Source organism: Macaca nemestrina, chromosome 15 (genome assembly GCF_043159975.1).
Source record: "Macaca nemestrina isolate mMacNem1 chromosome 15, mMacNem.hap1, whole genome shotgun sequence".
NCBI classification, from domain to species: domain Eukaryota; kingdom Metazoa; phylum Chordata; class Mammalia; order Primates; family Cercopithecidae; genus Macaca; species Macaca nemestrina.
Genome location: NC_092139.1, coordinates 83,509,341 through 83,528,086, shown reverse-complemented (window position 1 = coordinate 83,528,086; position 18,746 = coordinate 83,509,341). Strand labels below are relative to the sequence as shown.

General features: G+C 51.6%; 3 protein-coding genes across 31 annotated transcripts in view; 2 read left to right on the top strand and 1 right to left on the bottom strand.

Moving 5' to 3' along the window:
• The window catches only part of LOC105465821 (phosphatidylinositol 3,4,5-trisphosphate 3-phosphatase TPTE2-like), a 384,743-nt gene that overhangs the window by 256,062 nt on the left and 109,935 nt on the right, over nt 1–18,746 (top strand).
• LOC139358652 (aspartate-rich protein 1-like) overlaps nt 870–18,746 on the bottom strand; it is a 46,328-nt gene continuing 28,451 nt past the window's right edge. For 12 of the 25 annotated variants that reach the window (XM_071079928.1, XM_071079924.1, XM_071079903.1 and 9 more), the window contains 3 exons: nt 5,708–5,873; nt 2,242–4,750; nt 870–1,744 (listed from right to left, as the gene is read on the bottom strand). The gene's annotated coding sequence lies outside the window, so the exon portion shown is untranslated. Of the gene's footprint in view, nt 2,205–2,241; nt 4,751–5,707; nt 5,874–18,746 lie in introns of all 25 variants that reach the window. The other 13 variants (XM_071079905.1, XM_071079909.1, XM_071079908.1 and 10 more) reach the window with 13 other exon arrangements.
• LOC139358648 (ral-GDS-related protein-like) lies at nt 5,549–17,269 on the top strand. 5 transcript variants are annotated; one of them, XM_071079877.1, is made up of 13 exons: nt 5,549–5,688; nt 6,832–6,942; nt 9,014–9,186; nt 10,556–10,749; nt 10,874–11,190; nt 11,959–12,174; nt 12,547–12,650; nt 13,143–13,212; nt 14,769–14,843; nt 15,326–15,400; nt 15,992–16,015; nt 16,369–16,490; nt 17,000–17,136. In XM_071079877.1, exons 3-13 carry the CDS (start codon nt 9,035–9,037, stop codon nt 17,037–17,039), a joined length of 1,389 nt encoding a protein of 462 aa, XP_070935978.1. In that variant the 5' UTR covers nt 5,549–5,688; nt 6,832–6,942; nt 9,014–9,034; the 3' UTR covers nt 17,040–17,136. The 5 variants fall into 5 exon arrangements, with proteins under 5 accessions (XP_070935978.1, XP_070935977.1, XP_070935979.1 ...); XM_071079876.1 differs by lacking the exon at nt 5,549–5,688 and adding an exon at nt 6,193–6,401; XM_071079878.1 differs by lacking the exons at nt 5,549–5,688; nt 6,832–6,942 and adding an exon at nt 6,335–6,401.

The following is an 18,746-nucleotide window of genomic DNA, read 5'->3' as shown; positions in this document are numbered from 1 at the left end:
GGCGCGTGAGGCCGTCGGCGCCATGTTTGTTTAGGGCGAGTGCCAGGCCTGGAGGGCCGGGGCGGCGCCAGACGCTGCCCAGTAGGACCTGTGGCTGAAATCCAGGGCTAGGCCTTTGGGGAAGCGGGACCCCCACCCTCAGCTCCAGCCAAGAAGGGCGTCGTCTGCTTCCCATCCCAGCAGAGGCTGGACGATCCAGGGCCACAGACCAGGACAGAACCCCTGAGATTGGTGGCATCCCCGTTTCTTCAAGGGGCACCTCCACTTGCTTTCCCCAGCAGGAATTCGAGCAGGCCCCAGCGGAGCCTCTTCCATGACTGCTGGATGCAGCCTCTTGCAGGGATGCATGTCCTTGGGAGGCGGCCGTAGCCTTGACCCTGGACCTCTGGGACCCTGACTCTAACCAAGGGGACAGAAGCTCCTTCTTGGCTTTGAAGATACACGAAGATACAGGGAGAGAGGCCAAGTGCAGTGGCTCACGCCTGTAATCCCAGCACTTTGGGACGCTGAGGTGGGGGGATCACTTGAGGCCAGGAGTTCGAGACCAGCCTGGCCAACATGTCGAAACCCCCTCTCTACTGAAAATACTAAAAACAAAACAAAACAAAACAAAAGGGAGCCAAGCATGATAGCAGGTGCCTGTAATCCCAGCTATTCAGGAGGCTGAGGCTGAAGAATCACTTGAACCCAGGAGGCGAAGGTTGCAGTGAGCCGAGGTCATACCACTGCAGTCCAACCTGGGTGACAGAGCAAGAATCTATCTCAAAAAAAAAAAAAAAAAAAAATTGCAGGGAGAGGGTACCCTGCAGAACCCCACTTTACTCCAGTAGGGAAGGCACCATGTAGAAGGAATCTGGAAGAGATCTGGAGACAGTAAAAAAGACGTAGGTTTATTCAGGGGACTTTCACACAGGTGCAGTGGCTGTGGCTGGACATGAGAACCACTACATTTGTGAAAAGCATGCAGCTTCCACAACATTTTCACCTAGCATCCTCGACCTGTTACAGGTGGAAGGTATCCGAGTTCCCGGTGGTGAATCCATACACAACTGAAACAACCTCAATTCTTGCCTCCTCAGAAGAAATAATTTGAATGAGGGTCACAAGGTAGATACCAGATAGAGGCAAGTTGCAGAGCAGGAGTAAAATTTTTTTAAAAAGCAGGCCAGGAACAGGCGTGGTGGCTCGTGCCTGTAATCCCAGTACTTTGGGAGGCTGAGTCGGGTGGATCACCTGAGATCAGGAGTTCGAGACCAGCCTGGCCAACATGGTGAAACCATGTCTCTACTAAAAATACAAAAATTAGCTGGATGTGATGGTGAGTGCCTGTAATCCCAGCTACTTGGGAGGCTGAGGCAGGAGAATCTCTTGAACCTGGGAGGTGGAGGTTGCAGAGAGATGAGATTGAGCCACTGCACTCCAGCCTGGGCTATAGAGTGAGATAGTATTTAAAAAAAATGGTTATTAAAAAACTTTAGAACAGGAAGTAAAGGAAAGAAGGAAAGTGCAACTTGGAAGAGGGCCAAGCGGTCGACCTGAGAAACCAAGTGCCCAGCTTGACCTCTTGACTCAGAGTTTCACGGGTTGGCATCCTTCCAGGATCTTGCCACTCCTGATTCCTTAGCTTGGGGCTCTGAACACACTTTCTTCTTCGACCATAAAGTCATTCTTAGGGTACACATCAGGTACGGCTGTCGGGCACCTCTGCCATATAGAGGGGTCCCTCTGGTCCTAGGAACCTGGACTGGACACAATTGTTTGTACGATTACTCCCCCACCCCTTTTCTCATGCTCGCCAAATCCACCTTCTGGGAATGGACCTTAATACTGGAAATGGAGTCCCCAGCATAGTGAAAATAAATACATTCTACAAACTGACAAGGCCTAAAGGCCTTTTCCCAAATGTTTATGCACTTTTTCTTATTTTCTTTCTTTAAAATTTTACTTGTATATTCCTTTAGTGAAATGCTTACATGCTTAAATTAGGATATAGTTCGCTGTTTATGAGGCAGCTTTAGGCCACATTTAACAAAAGTAAGAACAAGTAGGATGTAAAAGTTTATACAGTATGTAAAAATCAGTAATTCAGGATGGGCTTAGTGGCTCACACCTGTAATCCCAGTACTTTGGGAGGTGGAGGCAGGAGGATGACTTGAGCCCAGGAGTTTGTGACCAGCCTGGACAACATAATGAGACCACTGTCTCTACAAGAAATACAAAAAAAAAAAAAAAAAAAATTACCCCGGTGGTGTGGCACACACAATCATCCCAGGTACATGAGAGTCTGAGACAGGAGCATTGATGAAGCCTGGGAAGCAGAGGTTGCAGTGAGCCAAGACTGTGCCACTGCACTCCAGCCTGGGTGACAGAGCGAGACCCTATCATAAGTAAATAAATGTATGTATGTATGTATGTATGTATGTATGTATGTATGCATGTATAATGAAATTAAACCTAGATGGGCATGGCAGCTCAGGTCTGTAATCCCAGCACTTTGGGAGGTCAAGGCAGGAGGATCACTTGAGCCCAGGAGTTCAAGACCAGCCTAGGCAATACAGTGAGACCCAGTCTCTCCAAAAGTTTAAATATTAGCCAGCTGTGGTGACGCATGCCTGTGGTTCCAGCCACTTCGGGGGCTGAGGAGGTAGGATTATTTGAGCCCAGGAGGTTGAGCAATGAGCTGTGATTATGCCACTGCACTCCAGCCTGGGCAACAGAGTAAAGCTGTGTCAAAAAAATATATATCTTTAATTAAACTAAATAAATTCAGCTATTCTAGTCATATATCAAGACCTCAATAGCCACATGTAACTAGTGGCCACCATTTCAAACAGTGCATATATGGGGCATTTCTATCATTGCAACGGTTCTTTTTTGAAACAAGGTCTCACTCTGTCCCCCAGGTGGGAGCACAGTGGTGCAATCATGGCAGACGGCAGCCTTGACCTACTGGGCTCTAACAATCCTCCCACCTCAGCGTCCCAAGTAGCTGGGACTACAGGCAAGCACAACCATAACCAACTAATTTTATTTTTTATTTTTCTTACTTTTTTTGAGATGGAGTCTCACTCTGCCACCCAGACTGGAGTGCAGTGACAGGATCTTGACTCACTACAACCTCTGCCTCCCTGGTTCAAGCAGTTCTCCTGCTTCAGCCTCCTGAGTAACTGGGATTACAGGTGCACACCACCACGCGCAGCTAATCTTTGTATTTTCTTAGTAGACACGAGGTTTCACCATGTTGGTCAGGTTGGACTCGAACTCCTGACCTCGTGATCCACCCACCTCGGCCTCCCAAAATGCTGGGGTTACAGGTGTCAGCCACCTTGCCTGGCCACAACAAATCTTAAATATTTTGTAGAGATGGGCTCTATGTTGTGCAGACTGATCTCAAACTCCTGGGCTCAAGAGAGCCTCTGACCTTGGTCTCCCAAAGTGCTAGCAGTCCAGGTGTGAGCCACCACACCCAGCACTGCAGAACCCAGGTCTATCAGTGCTGACCTAGAACCTCTCGAGAGTTTCTTAAGAATTCAGAACTGGGGCCAGGCATGGTGGCCCATGCCTGTAATTCCAGTACTTTGGGAGGCCAAGGCAGGTGGATCACTTGAACCGGGAGGTGGAGGTAGCAGTGAGTCAACATTGTGCCACTGAACTCCAGCCTGGGTGACAAGAATGATCTTCCCTCTCAACGAAAAAAGAAATCAGAGCTGGATACCTTTTCAAACAGGATGAGCAAGGGTGCATATCCATGAGCCACTTCCCTCTGCTTGATTAGTTTGCAGAAGTGGCATTCTGTAAGCAAGATAAATTTAAGGGTGCAAACAAAACAGCACAGTCCACTGTGGGGGGCTGTTCTCTATGTGTCAATGGGAGTCCCAGGAGCTGTGACAAATGAGTGTGAGCTGGCTGGGGAGAGAACAAGGGGCTGGATGGTGTTCAGGAATCCACATGGAAAAAAAAAAAACAAAACCGTCAAGATAAAGCAACCTATCTTTGGTGAGGAAGATGAAAAAATGAGAGGGATAAAAATATGAGGACAGGCTTGGAATGGTGGCCAGGGAGGCCAGCCAGATCTCCACACAAAGATTCTGCTGTTAAGCAGGAGGCAGCCTCAGGGGTGAAAGTTTCCTGAAGCAACTCAGGTCAGGCCTCACACACAAGAGCCCCAGAGGCTGCAAAAGCACCAGCTCAGCCAGCCAAGAACCCAGGGCCACACCCTTCTGAGACCCAGACTCCAAGTGAGGATCGCTGGGATTCAGCCGAACAGGAGGACGTGACAGCTGGAGGACCAATACTTCCCAACACCCTTCCAGCAAGCAGCTGTGGACCTGCCATAGGAGCGGTGACAGGCAGGATGGTGGTCCGGGAAGAAGGATCCCAGACTGGGTGTCCCATACGACCTGGTTGTGACGATCCCACAGCCAACACTCATGCCCCAGCCAAACCCAAACCCAACAGCTCCCCAAAGCCCTCCATGTAAATAGCCTGTGCACTGCTAAGCAGATACCTCAGGGAACAATCTGATGGCTGTGAAGAAGATGCAGCCTCAACAGGGTTCCACAAGCCTTCTGCAAGCAAAGCCTTCTTTGCTTGGGTGCCTCTTCAAAGCACTAGGGAAGCTCTTAAAAGATACAGGGTCAGGCACAGTAGCTCACGTCTGTAAACTCAGCATTGTGGGAGGCAGAGGCAGGAGTACAGCTTGAGGTTAGGACTTTAAGGACAGCCTGGGTGGAATAGTGAGACCCTGTCTCTACAAAACATAAATATTAGCATGGCATGGTGGTATATGCCCATAGTCCCACCCACTTGGGAGGCTGAGAAGGGAGGATTCCTTGAGCCTGGGAGGTCAAGGTTGCAGTGCCCATGATCATGCCACTGCGCTACAACCTGGGCCACAGCACAAGATCCTGTTACAATCAAACAAGCAAACAAAAAACCAAAGATGCCTGTCATCTGCCCCATCAAATAAATCCAAATCTCCGCAGGGTGACACAGGGTATTCGCATTTTAAAATATCTCCTCTGCTGAATAAAAGTAGAGTAATGGCTGAAAACCACTGAGTTATGTAAATACACTTCCTGTGACTTATTTGTAGCCCTTTCGTATCTAGCAATTTCTACAGACCCTCTCTGTGGGCTTCAGAAGCCAGAATGGGCAGGGCCAGGTGAGAGGTGTCCTAGCACACTGAGACTAGAGCACAGCTCCCAGCTCAGGGGGACCCATTTCTGAGGTGAAGGCACCCACCAGGGGCTCCGCCTGTCTTCAGAGGGAAAATCACACCTCAGAACCCCAGAGACCCAAAAGAAAGATGAAATTCAGCAGATACCTGCCACTGGACCCTGGAGCGGTAGCCCCAGGAAAAACTGCCATTGCACTGTCAGCTCCCTCCAGCCCTCTCTCAGGTCCCAGCAGGAGGAGGTCTCTGACTAAGCTCAGAGGTCTCAACAAAAGGTGGGTTGAACCTCAGAGGAGTTACTAATAGGCCTATTGTTACCTCAAGACTCCACCTGATCAGGGCCAAAAATGAGTCCTGGGAGGGCAGCCAGGAAGAAAGCAGGGCAGAGAGGAAACACAGGGAGAGGGGCCCTGGGACTACATCAGATACGGAGGGAACCAGGGGAACGAGAGCAGACCTGATGATTGTGCTCCCCACAGCCCCTGCATGTCTCTGTTCCCTGAGAATTCAAGGTGAGGAGCTCAGTCTTACCCTTCACCCGTTCCTGGGCTCTGGCAGGCTGGCCTGATTCCTGTCCCAGCCTCACCCATTCTCCGCAGTCGTCACCACTGATGTGGGCAAGCTTATGTCTCCGGTTTGCTGGGCTCTCACTCGCCACCCAATGGCACCAAGTTAACTTCTTTGCATGCTTTATTTTCTGTGATTAAAAAGGGAAGCAATTCTCACTGACGCCATTTCTCAGAGGAGAAAACAGGCACAGGGATGTTCTATCACTTCCTCAAGATCACCAAGCTACAAGTGGGAGCTGGGCTTTGAATGGAAGTCTACCCATGCTCCTAAAGTTGAGCCATCCTCCAAGGAAACAATGGGGGAGGGTGAGCGGCCAGAAGCCCAGTGGGGCCTTTGAGTAGGTCTTATGGAAAGGAGGTGCTTACAGGTTCCATCTTGTGGAACCTACAAGATGTGACCTCACTTCCTTACTGACAGACCCCAACAGAACTTAGAATTCTGGTAACTAGGCACCCATATTATACACACAGCCCCATTTCCAGCTCAGTTGATAGTCGACACTCCAGAGAACAACATGTTCTCCTGCTGTGTCCCAACATGCTGCCGACCTCCTCGTCGCAGGAGAGGCCAAAATGAGACTGTTTCTCGAGAATCTAGACATTGGTACAACCCTCACCCTCGACGCCTCTGGCCCTTTGCCAGAAGGCACCCACAGGTAACACAGGGCCCAGGGCAGGCCCCTCCAGGCCAGGCCTCAACTGTGCCCACTAGGGCAGTGCTGAGCCCCTCCCCATGTGTTTGGGGAAACAGGAGAAGAGGGGCCCTCCCTGGACAGGAGCAGGTAGGTTGTCGGGGGTTGGGAGCCTGGTCAGTATGTCAGGTTCACAGCCCAGACCATGCCTTCAGGATGGGAAGGTGAGTGTCGAGGACACAGTTTGTCTGCTCAGATCTGAATCCCAGGACCTCAAGCTGTCATCTGCCAGAGATCTCAAGCTCCTCTGGCTGGAGGTCTACGCAGATGCTCCTATGTGCCAAATCCTGTTGGGGAAGGGGGCGCCAGGGAGGAGTTCTAATGGGGGTGTCCCACTATGGGGTCAGCCAGGCAGGCCACTGACACCTCTTCGCCTGGCTCATTCTCTTTGCAGAGCTCCACACAGCAGATCAAGCAGGAGCTGTTGGATGGATTCCATTTCTCCATCTTCTTCAAAGAAGGGCAGGGGCCCCCTGCTACCAACCACGGCCAGTGCTGGTCTGGGGTGAGACTGGACACAGAAGGGTCTCCACAGACAGGGATTCCAGAAAACCAGGGTGGGCCCAGGACTCAAACACGAATATGGGGATTCCCTAGGCTCTGTCCTAGGGCTTTCACACTTGAGTGAGCCACTGTCCTCTCCCAAAGGAATCTGGCTGCCATTAGTCCCCAGTGGCAACTTGGTTACAGGCAAAGTCCCTTTCACCTATCAGAGGAAGATCAGAGAAAATCCTTCTGTTTTCACTTGATGCTATGCCAGGAGTATCTCAGCATGTTGCTACAAGAATTGGGTATGATGGTAACATTGTAGCACATACTCATACTGTTATCATTTTAACTCCCCACCCTAAGTGTATGTCCAGCAACAGGCAGCTCCCCTGCCCTGCTGACCTCTTCCAGGACTTAAAATCCAACACTTCTACACAAACAAGATGGGGGGGGGGGTGGTGATTACAACAAAAGAAGGTGAAGCTACTCTATGCATCTGTGTTGAAAGTGTCATCTCAGAGAACTCATCCCTACAGACACACGGGGCAGCTGCTGCACTCTTGCATGTCACTGTAATATTCCTTAAGGGAGGCCATGCTCCACAGCGGGTCAGCCTCTCAGTGCTGGTGGAGCCTGTCGTGATAAAATTCCCTTTCTAGGCTGCCTTTCTACAGGGAGCATAATCCTATGTGTGTCCTAATAGGCTGGAGCAGTTTGCCAGGGCTGCCATAACATGTACGCTGACTGAATGGCTTAACCACAGAAATCTGGTTCCTCACAATTCTGGAGACTGGAAGCCCAATGTCAAACTGTCAGTCTGGGGTGGTTTCTCTGGGCCTCTCTCCTTGCCTTGGAGATGGCTGATTTCTATCTCAGTCAGGACAGGGTCTTCTCTTGAATTTCTCTGTGCACTGACCACCTCTCCTTGTAAGAAGCGCAGGCCTATTAACTTAGGGGCCACCCTAATGAACTCACTTCTCCTGAATTACCTCTTGGAGAACTCTGTGTCCAAACACAGTCACATTCTGAGTCTCTGGGGTTGAGAATAGAAACAGTTACATTTGGGGGAGGGGACACAATTCAACCCATAAAGTACACAAATCCCCTGCGGAAGACACACACCCGGGAAAGGGAAATCTGGGTGAAAGGATGTGCAGATAGCAAGTTTCAACAGGTGTAGCCAGTTGACTTTCCAAAAGGGCTCCAGCTGCTCACAGGGTCACCAGCAGCCTCTGAACGTAGCTGCTTCTTTGAACACAACCTCCCCTGAATACTAACATGTTCTTAACTTTTTGTCAATCTGTTGTCTGTGTGGCAGAGAGAATCACCTTGTTTCATTTCCACTTTAAACCATACATTTCCGTAAGCTTTCCTGCTTTCAATACCTGCCTGCGTTTTCTCTTCCACGAGTCGCCTGGCAGATCCTGGGCCTTGGGATGCGCTTCCTCCCACCCTGGAGTCTTCCGGCACTTTCCCCTTGACCGGGGCTGGGATGGCCGTAGCTGTTTCTCCAGACTCACATTCATGTTAAAGAACAAAAACAATCATATCCCTTTAAGTCAAAGGGTTCTTCTAGAGCATCTTGTCCGGTGTGCTGTCACTAAAATAAGGAGGGGATGAGACCTCCCCAGACCCTTCCCTTCCATATAAGAAGCAGAGCCTCAGGTGGCCTAGAGGGAATTTCATCCAGTCCTCCCTGTGGAAGGTGCTCTCTTCTGACCCGGGTGCTGCTGAGCAAGCATCTGACATCCAAAAGCCCGCGTCTCCTCTTCTCCACCATGAGGGTGATTTTTGAGGAGTGCAGGGATGATGCTCTTCATGCAGGCTGTTGATACAGAGGGTGCTGTTGCCCCACAGCTCACATTCACCATGCTGATGCCTTGAAGGCATGAATCATTTTATCCTTCCCCATCCTCACATGCAATTTTACCTTGAAAGCCTAGAACCCTTTTCACCATGGGCACCCAGGTTCTCCACATGCACAAGTCCCTGAAGGGTTGATGCTTCTTGGTGTGAGTTCCAGATCCCGATCCTCTGGTGGTTCATGGTGTTACCACTGACTCTCACGTCCCTCCTTGTCCCCCTAGTATGAAAATGAGATCTGCAGGATGCCAACTTTCCAGCCCAGCACAAGGGAGAAGCTGTTGGAGTCCCTGGTTCCAGCCTTTCTAACTAAACCCATCTCCTCCTATGCCACCTGCCTGGGTCCCTCCTGGGACTTTATCACCGTGCCACACTTTTTGGAACTACTGGTTAGAAGGTGAGTGTCCATCCCCTCCAAGGCACCAGGGTGCCTCTGTCCCGTACTGGCTGTGTCTTGAAGATGCACCTCTTGGAGCCTCAGTTGGCTCCTCTGGAAAGGGAGTAATGAGAAGATGAACCTCACAGGGTTCTTGTAGGGACTGAATGATCTAAGACACGGCAAACAAAGGGGTCCCTAGAGCCTAAAACTCTGGACAATCTGCTGTGGGTGCTGTGATTCATGTTTATTACTTTTCTCTTCCCCCTCACTGAAGCAGCTCTCAGCATTCTGCCACAATGGCCCATCTCTCTTCCTGTTTGGAAAGGCACATAGAAAGCAAGTCTGCAATGGCATTAGTAAACGATGTCTGAGTTTCCTTCTGGCTGGACTTTCTCCTTGATACAGACAGAAGTGGGGTCCCTTCATGCTGAGAAAGGAGCCACAGGCCCTCTCTGACATCTGGAGAGGCTCACTGAGTTTCTCCAATGGTTGGGGTTCACTCATTCAACACATACATACAAAACACTTCATTTGTGCATCGTTCTTCTTGTGACTTGGCACAATTTCATAAACAAGGCAGATGACAATCCCTGGGCCTCAATTCTACTCAGAGTCAGGTGCTCACAGTAGACACAATAAACAAATGGTATCTTCAGAATGTTAGAGGTGAAACCCTCATGGCCTCCTCTACGTATGGTGGCATCCTCCCAGATCCTGACTAGAATGACGGAGCCCAACAAGTATCAACTGGGGGGACTTAGGGTTCTGAAGGGCCTCTTCACCCACAAAACATGGGGGGAAATATGTGGACTCTGGCTGGGGAGAGACTAAAGGAGCCCTGGGGTTCATATGTCTTGTAATTCCCACAACAAGGCTGACATCTGGGGACTTCCCCTGCACGAGGCAAATAGTGAGTTCTGTAAATGGAGATTTAGGTCCCTTGCAAAGGAGACGTGAGGTTGAGGTCACAACTGGCCACTGAGAGACCCATCCCCAGCACCGTGCCTTCCCAGCTCTCCCTGTCCTCCTCCACCCAACATCTGCCCCTACCCTCCTCACCCCAGGACCAGAGCTGGAGCTTTAATGAGCAAGCTGCTCACAAATCTGCCTGGAGCTGCAGTCTTGAGTGCCCAGCTGCACAGTGCTGTGCTCCAGGGCCATTGGGAAGAGAATGTCAGTGGGACGCTGGGGCGCAGAAGGGTCCGTACAGCCCTGCTACATGGCCAGGTCTGCCCCTTCCAGGACAGCACTGATGGCTTGGGGTAGGGTGGGGCTGTCCTCTACACAGGCAGCAAGAGGCCAGAGACCCAGAACCACACAAGGGTGCCCTGGAGGGTTGTGTGGGAGAAGGCCAGGCCTCTGACTCAGCTGTCCACTCCATCACCAGCACCACCGGCTCCATTTTGTTCACCTGGCCCCCTGAAAACCCTTCAGTTTGCTGCCAGGCCCTGCAACGGTCATCTTTCTGGATAAAGCTGGCCTTCAGGACCTTCACCTGGCCTGGACTGGGCTTGGAGGACCATCAGGGAATTGTCCTAGGCCAGTTGGTGCTTCCGGAGCCCAAGGAGGCCAAGCCAGATGGTGAGAAGACTTTCCAGGGCTGGTGTTTTCGGGGTACAATTCCCTTAATTTCCATCCAGTCATTTCTATACTTGGAAATCCCAGTGAGGAGTGACTGGAATGGTGACCTTTTCTCCTTTTCCAGATCCTGCTCCACCTCCTGGGCAACACGCATTAACAATGCTGGCCCTGGAGCCAGCGCCACCACTGCTGGCGGAACTGCCGCCTGCTCTGGAGCCAGAGTCACCTGTAGCCCTGGATGCACAAGGATATCGACATTCAACACCAGCACCAGCACCAGGGGAAGGGCCCCCTCCAGGAACAGTGCTGGAGCCACAGTCAGCCCCAGAGTCACCCTGTCCCTGTCCCGGGACTGTCAAGAGCCAACACACTGAGGAGCGGCCTGACATCACCACCTTCCCTCCCAGGCTGCTGGCAGAGCAGCTGACCCTCATAGATGCGGTGAGCAGCTGGGCTTTGCAGGCTGTGCGTCTGGCACCAGCTGTCTCAGACCAGCCTCTCCCTGAAGAGCAGCCAATGCCCTGGGTCCAGTTTCAGCCCCACTTCTTACCAACCATGGGATCTGGATGAGTTTCCTCAACCACAAGCCTTCCCTGTCTGCATGTGGACAGCAGAGATGGGAAATCACCCGTGCCAGCTGCACAGAGTGACTGTGCAGACTGAATGACAGGGGATGGACAGAAAGCAGGACAGGGCAGGTGATCAGTGAGGGGCAGGCAGGGCCATGGGTCACTCACCCAGCTGCTCAGGAGCCTCACTACCCTCAGCACTTATTAGGTATCTCATGCATATTAGATTCTATGGCAGACACCCAAACAGAGCCCAAGGTTGCAGTTGCTGCAAGGAAACTGCACCGGTATGGAGAGAAGGAGTAGAGGGCTGATTGGGATGGGAGGAAGTAGAGGCCTCAGGATGGGCAGGCCTGAGCCACCTTCTAGTTCTTGGAGTGAGAATGGCCTGGAAGAAAACGTCACTCTCACTTTCCACCCTTGTTGGGTTCTGGGCCATGATGCATTCAGGGCCCTCGGTGCGCAGAAAACCAAATGCAGGGACTCCCACAGGTCTGGAGCATATTTTAAAGCTTTCTCAGCTTCAGCTCTGTTCATGCCAGAGACTGTGGATGACTGTGAGCTCACTTCCTGCCTGGGACTCTGGGTGACTCTGAGCTGGGCTGTGCTGTGTCCGTGACACTCTCCTCCTCCCCCAAAGGAGCTGTTCAAGAAGGTGGAACTCTACGAATGCATGGGCTCCATCTGGAGCCAACGACATCAGAAGGGGAGTGAGCATGTGGCACCCACAGTTTGTGCCACCATTGCACACTTCAACAGGCTCACCAACTGTGTCACCACCTCCTGCCTCGGGGACCACAGCATGAGGGCCCAGGACAGGGCCAGGGTGGTGGAGCACTGGATCAAGGTGGCCAGGGTAAGCCATGGTTGGGCCTTGGGATTCCCTCTCTCAAAATGGGGAACTGCCTCTTCTCCGCCATCGGCTTTCAGGATTGGCATCTGTATCTCTAGCCTGAGCCCTGCACATCCCCTAAGCCCTTCTGCCCAGAGCTTCCCTGACCTTGACCCCCATGGCCCAGTAGTGGCTGCTCACTTCTGACCTGGGATCTTCCTTGGGTTGAACTGAAATCTTCCTAGATGAGTGACATTCACTCAGCCCCAGGTGTACCCTCCTGAGGCTCCCTGGGCCTCTGCTTCATTCAGGAAGGGAGATCTCAGCAGAGAGGGCTGAGGCTGAAGTGGGTCAGACTCCAACTCTGGACCTCACAGCTCACTCTTCCCTCTCCAGGAGTGCCTACGCCTCAACAACTTCTCCTCAGTGCACGCCATCGTCTCTGCTCTGCGCAGCAACCCAATACATCGGCTACACAAGACGTGGGCAGGAGTGTCCAGGTGAGGAGCTCCCTCCACGGGAGCACCAGAGTTGACCTAGGGACCCATAGGTCTCCCCATGTGCCCTCAACAACTGTGAAAGGTTCTTGGAGAACAGGGACGTTGGAGGTAGGGATGGGCTGGTGGGTGTGCTCACTAAGCTGCCCTGGACTCCTAGGCAAGGATTTCTAACTCAGGAGGAAGGTTTTTTAACCATCAGGAACAGACTGGAGCCAATTGGAGGCTTTCAGGTGTTTATACCCAGCAGTGTAACTGTGTCCAGCTGGAAGCTAACTGTGAACACGCAGGGGCTCATGTGAAGTGGAGATGGGCCAGGGGAGGAGCACGACAGTCCCACCCTGGTCCTCTGGAGCCCTTGTCATCAGATGACCCCACTGGAAACTCTCACGCAGGAAGCCGAGATTCATTGAGTTTTCAAACAAAAGGGATTGGAACTCACAAATCTCCCCCGTGATTCCCAAATTTACCCTTTTTTCTTTCCTCTGTCAATAGCAAGAGCACAAAATATCTAAAAGAACTCTGCAAAAAGGACACTGCAGTGAAGAGGGACCTGCTGATCAAGGTACAGTGGAGTCTGGGAGATGCGGGACAAGTGTTTGAGGGTCAGAGAAAAGAGTGAGTTTGGAAGGGCATTGGACCTGGTGTGCAGTGGTTATTTTGTAATGTTTTGACTTACCTACAAAAAGGGCACTTGAAAAATTCCCTCCATGCCTACTTTGGGCAAACAGGAGGAAAGGTGTGTGGGTCCATGGGCGCATGGGGGCACGGGGACAAGAGGTCCTGGAAATGGGATGTGGCAATGGCTGCTGGGCTTCTGAGTGGCGGTGATGAGCTGCAGCATTAGCAGGGCTCTGGCTCCCATGTTGGTCAATGCTGCTGGCATGGAGCTTCCTCCAGGCTGGTGGGTGGTCATTGTAGGTGGGACTTTCTTCCTTCCTCAAACTGGCAGCAATTCCTCAGGAAGCCAGGCCTCTGCTGCTGCATCTGTCTGCAGCGCACCTCCATGGGCAGGGACTGCAGTCCACACTGGGGGGAACAACAACAGAGGAAGCTCATGTGCCAGGGAGTCCAGTAGACTGCCCAGCTATGGGTACCAATGGGCAAACTCAGGACACATGTATGTGTTTGCTGGGACTCCCCGCTCTGCGCTTTGCAGACATCTGAAAATGGTCGTGTCACAGGATTCTCAACAATTAGCAGTGACAAAGGCTCATGACAAGTATCTGGGGGATCCATGCATTCCTAGGGGATCCTCCCCAACCAGATATCCGAAACTCCATGCAAATGAGAAGGCAACATGCCACCCCACCCAGGATTCTGGAAAACCCTGCCATATCCGTCAGAGATGTCGCCTCAGGAGGCCACATCCTGAGTGGAAGAAGAGAGAGTTCTGTGCATGGAACTCCCCTGGGGGATCACTGACGAGGCCAAACCGTGGATTTGGCATGGCGCAAACCCAGTTTGTGTGGCAGAGACTCCGGTGGGGCTCAGATACGCAGGTGCCATTTAACCAGGTCTCCTAAAATGCCCTGTCCCTTTCCCATCACGACTCTGCAAGGCTGGAGTCCTAGACACTCAGAGACTCCAGAGAACAAGACCCTGATGGGTGGTGGTGCTGGGATGTGGGGTGAAGGCAGCCGAGACGGAGCCTCCAGTAGGGGGAGGAGGTGCTCTCTCTTTTGGGGCCCTGGGGAGTTACTGCCCACTCTTGGTCTCTGTTTCTTTATCTGGAAAATGAAGGGATGCTGAGCCTGTAGTGCGGGCCTCACAGGGTGGAAATGAGGTTCGAGAAAAGAAAGCAATTGGAGGGTGCTCCTGAATGGTTCTTCCTCAGAGGGATGAGGGGGAGAACAATGACAACAGCTACAGGAAACAGTACTCAGGAGGCCCTGTGAGGTAGCTGTGGTTTTCATGGCTCTTTACAGAAGAAGAAACAGTCTCAGGGAGGCCTGGCTGTATGATTGGGTGACACACACAGGGAGTGTGGAGCTGGCCAGTGGTATGAACACTATGCCAGGTGACTCACACCAGTCCCTGGGGTTCCAAGTGTGGGGTGGCTGGGGTATAACTGGGGGAAGGGAAGACAGCCTCACTGTCCCTGTCCCTGACACCTGGCAGGCGGGGAGCTTTAAGGTGGCCACCCAGGAGAGGAACCCCCAGAGAGCCCAGATGAGGCTGCGGACGCAGAATAAGGTGAGTGAGACTGTGTCATGGAGGGACCACAGGGGATCAGAGGACAGGGCTCTTTTCCCCACCAGCTGGAGACCTCCGTATCAAGACAGCGGGGGCTTCCTCCCCAGCCCTGTCCTCCTATGGCCACTGGGCCTGGAAAACCTCCATTGGAGAGACCAGAGCAAGGGTCTGGGAAAGCAGAACTCAGAGTGGATGTGGGGAAGGGTAAGGCTGGGACCACAGGCCCTTGTGACTTGTTAAAATCCCACCATAGAGGTAACTAGGAGTGACTGCCAGACTTGGAGGTCAGCTGGAATAGAGGAGGCAGAGAATTGGGAAAGGTAGCTGAGGGTCTTTGGCTGCTACAACTGGGAGACCTGGGGAGGGGGGTTCTGGGAGACAGGGGCTGATGGGATTTCATGGGACAGGGCCTTGGGCAGGCACCTCAGGGTCAATACTCATCACCACTACCCCTCCCACCTCCCCACCCCTCCATGGCACAGGGCGTGGTCCCCTTCCTGGGGGATTTTCTGACTGAGTTACACAGGTTGGATTCGGCCATCCCGGATGATCTGGATGTGAGTGAGCCTGGGGCAGGCTGCTTGGGAACCAGGATCCTGAGGCTTGGGAGGAGAGGGGCCTGGACGGAGCCCTTAGATCTCAGCCCTTGGAAAACCTCCTCTCCTGAGAGTCTCACAGCTGCTCCTGTGGGAGGGGGTGCCAGGCCCATCTCATTACCTCTGACTGACAGAGGCTCCATGGCAGTCACCAGCCCCTATCCCTGAGTGGTGAAGCTGCAGAGCTACCTGACTGCAACGATGCTGAGCTGTGGGCTGAGCTGGACTCAGCCTCTCCCTAGGGTAGTCCCATAATAGGAGGGTGAAATTGAGCCTTTCCAAGGGCAGGCAATTCCAGGGTCACTGAGCACTTTCTTTCTACGAGAGACCTCAGTTTCTCTGTCTGTCATCTCAGAGGGTTGGGGCAGAAGGTCCCTGAGCCTCAGCTCCCATGACCCCTGCCCTAGAGCCCAGAGCCTGAGGCAGGTTCAAGTTCTATCATGTGCACATCCCCTAACCCTGGTGGCCCTGGCAGTAGTGCAGCATGGGAAGGGATGGGGTGGGGCTGTTGTGGGCCAGGGACCTTTCTGATGGGCTCTATCTGACTTCCAGGGCAACAGCAACAAGAGGAAGAAGGTGAACAGCTGGGGCATTCTCGTTGGATGAGGTTGGGGATGTGGACGTCACAGTCCACCCTGGGCAGGACACTCCCTGGCTCCATCCTCTACATCTTAGGTTTACTGGGAGGGTTTGACACACACAGGAGGAGGAGGAGACCTATCCCAGTGGAGAGAGTGGGAAAGGCACTGGAATCAAAGACAAGTTCCTGCAGGAGGGACTGTTCACATCCAACTCTGAGAACAGGCTGGGGGCTGCATGGGGCCCCTTCACAGAATGGCCCCAGGGACCAGCCCCTTCTCCCTGCCTGCCAAAGGTCCCCTCAGTGTCTTCCACCCAGGCCCTGTCAGCATCCTGTCCTCTGTCTCTAGGAGGTCCGAGTTCTGCAAGAAATGCAGCTGCTCCAAGTGGCCGCCATGAATTACAGGCTTCGGCCTCTGCAGAAATTTGTCACTTGTTTCTCAAGAATGGAGCAGCTCAGTGAAAAGGAGAGGTGAGGGCCTGGCACATGGGCAGAGGGTGGGAGAAGGCTCTCCATTTTTTTTTTAAATGTGGTCTGGCTCTGTCGCCCAGGCTGCACTGCAGTGTCACCATCTCTGCTCACTGCAACATCTGCCTCCTGGGCTCAAGCCCTTCCTCAGCCTCCCAAGCAGCTGGCACTACTGCTATCCACCACCGTGTGCGGTTGTTCTCCAGTGGTTGTTCTGGTACAGGTGGGGTTTCACGATGATGTCCAGGCTGGTCTCAAACTCCTGGCCTCAAGCAATCCACCCACCTCAGCCTCCCAAAGTACTGACAGTACAGGTGTCAGCCACCCCACCTGGCCTAGAGGAGGCTCTCCTGTGGACAGCTGCAGAGAGCCTATGGCCATGACTCCACCACCAGCATCAAGCCCTGTTGCATGGGGACTGCTGGGGACCCAGGATTCCAGTTGGGCAGGCAATGAGAAGGGACCCGATGTGTGGCTCATGGTGGCCTCACAGCTGCCTCTCTGTCCTGCAGCTACAAGCTGTCCTGTCAGCTGGAGCCCGAATCCCAGTAGGCGGGAAACATCCTGCAGTGGCTGGGGCCCTATTGGGATGCTGGCCAGAACACCGGCTCTGCATCATCCTTCACCCAGACCCGAGACACCAGGAAATCACATCTAGGTGGCTGGCAGCTCAGCTACATCTTGACCCCGCTCCTCAATACCAGATACTCCTGCTGGCCAGGATCAGGTCATGGGACTTTTGCATGTCAGGCAGGAAACCATTTTATGTTTATTTTCTTTAGTGTATAAGTAACGGTTTTTTTCTTAGCTTTTGTTAAAATAAAATTTTAAAACACTATTCAGAATGTTCTATAGTTGTTGGAATGAGAACAGTAACTCCAGTGCAGTAACTGTATACCAGTCTTTAGGATTCATCGTCTAGCATGTCAAATTGAGGCTATGGCTGAACAAGTCATGGAATAGCGTTCGCGTTACACCTGCCAACCGTTTAATGTTTTCCTTCTTTATTCAAATTAATTATTGCTAACTCTGTTTAAGGAAAACAAAAAATAAAACAAACAAACAAAAAAACACTTAAAATCCACAGTATGTCACCCAATCTATGTCACTTGTTCTACTGACCAATTACTCTCAAACCTAAATTCTAGTTAAATTCAAGTTCCACTGGGTTACTCTACTTTTTTAAGTTGTAAATATTTAATGAATCACTTAAATATTTACTGAAGGGCTGGAGATGGGAGGTATTTATGCAAGTGGTAGGGCTGGCCTTCTCCAGAAGTCCTGTGCACAAGGGAGCTGGCCACGAGTCTCCAGGAAATACAGATAACCTTTTCCCACTATGGATCTTCCCAGACTTTCTGACACCTCTCCCCTAAGGGAACATCAAGGAAGGAGAGAATTGTTTGAACCCAATATCTAAAGGATGTCCCACAGCTTAATTTGATCACAAGAACACAAGCCCCATTGTGGTATATCAGACAAAAACAAGTCAAAGAAATCAACATTTCAGGGTCTGAAATATGATACCCCCAAATCAACACAAAATAAACACTTCAATCCAGTCCTGGAGCCACAAAGCTCCTATAAGAAAAGTGGGAGTTTATTGCAGCAAAACTTGTGTCTATGCATGCAGTTTGCAAAAAAGAAAGAAAACAACAGCAAAAAGTATCTATGGCAGCAAACCCTTAGGCCATGCAATTGATTTGGCATTACTTTTTCTTTCTTATTTTTTGTTCTTTTTGGATGGGACACAAAAATCACTGCTAAAAAATATAAATACAAACACACGGGACTATACATCATTTGAGAGCGTCTGCATGGGAAAGAGAAACAATGAACCATTAAAGAAGGCATCCTGATGAGTTCATGTCCTTTGTAGGGACATGGATGACGCTGGAAACCATCATTCTCAGCAAACTATCGCAAGAACAGAAAACCAAACACCGCATGTTCTCACTCATAGGTGGGAATTGAACAGTGAGAACACTTGGACACAGGAAGGGGAACATCACACACTGGGGCCTGTAGTGGGTCCGGGGGTTGGGGGAGGGATAGAATAGGAGATATACCTAATGTAAATGATGAGTTAATGGGTGCAGCACACCAACGTGGCACATGTATGCATATGTAACAAACCTGCACGTTCTGCACATGTACCCTAGAACATAAAGTGTAATAATAATAAAAAAAAAGAAGGCATCCTACGCATTGAAAGAAAGTTCAGCAGAAACATATCTGTGAAAGGGATTGAAATCTAAC

Excerpts from the sequence above, each read along its gene's own strand:
- LOC139358648 (XM_071079879.1), top strand. The coding sequence starts at position 10,252 with ATGAGCAAGCTGCTCACAAATCTGCCTGGAGCTGCAGTCTTGAGTGCC. Across the intron at positions 10,431-10,555 it reads GACAGCACTGATGGCTTGGG|CACCACCGGCTCCATTTTGT; the intron begins GTAGGGTGGGGC and ends CTCCATCACCAG. Across the intron at positions 13,213-14,768 it reads AGAGGGACCTGCTGATCAAG|GCGGGGAGCTTTAAGGTGGC; the intron begins GTACAGTGGAGT and ends GACACCTGGCAG.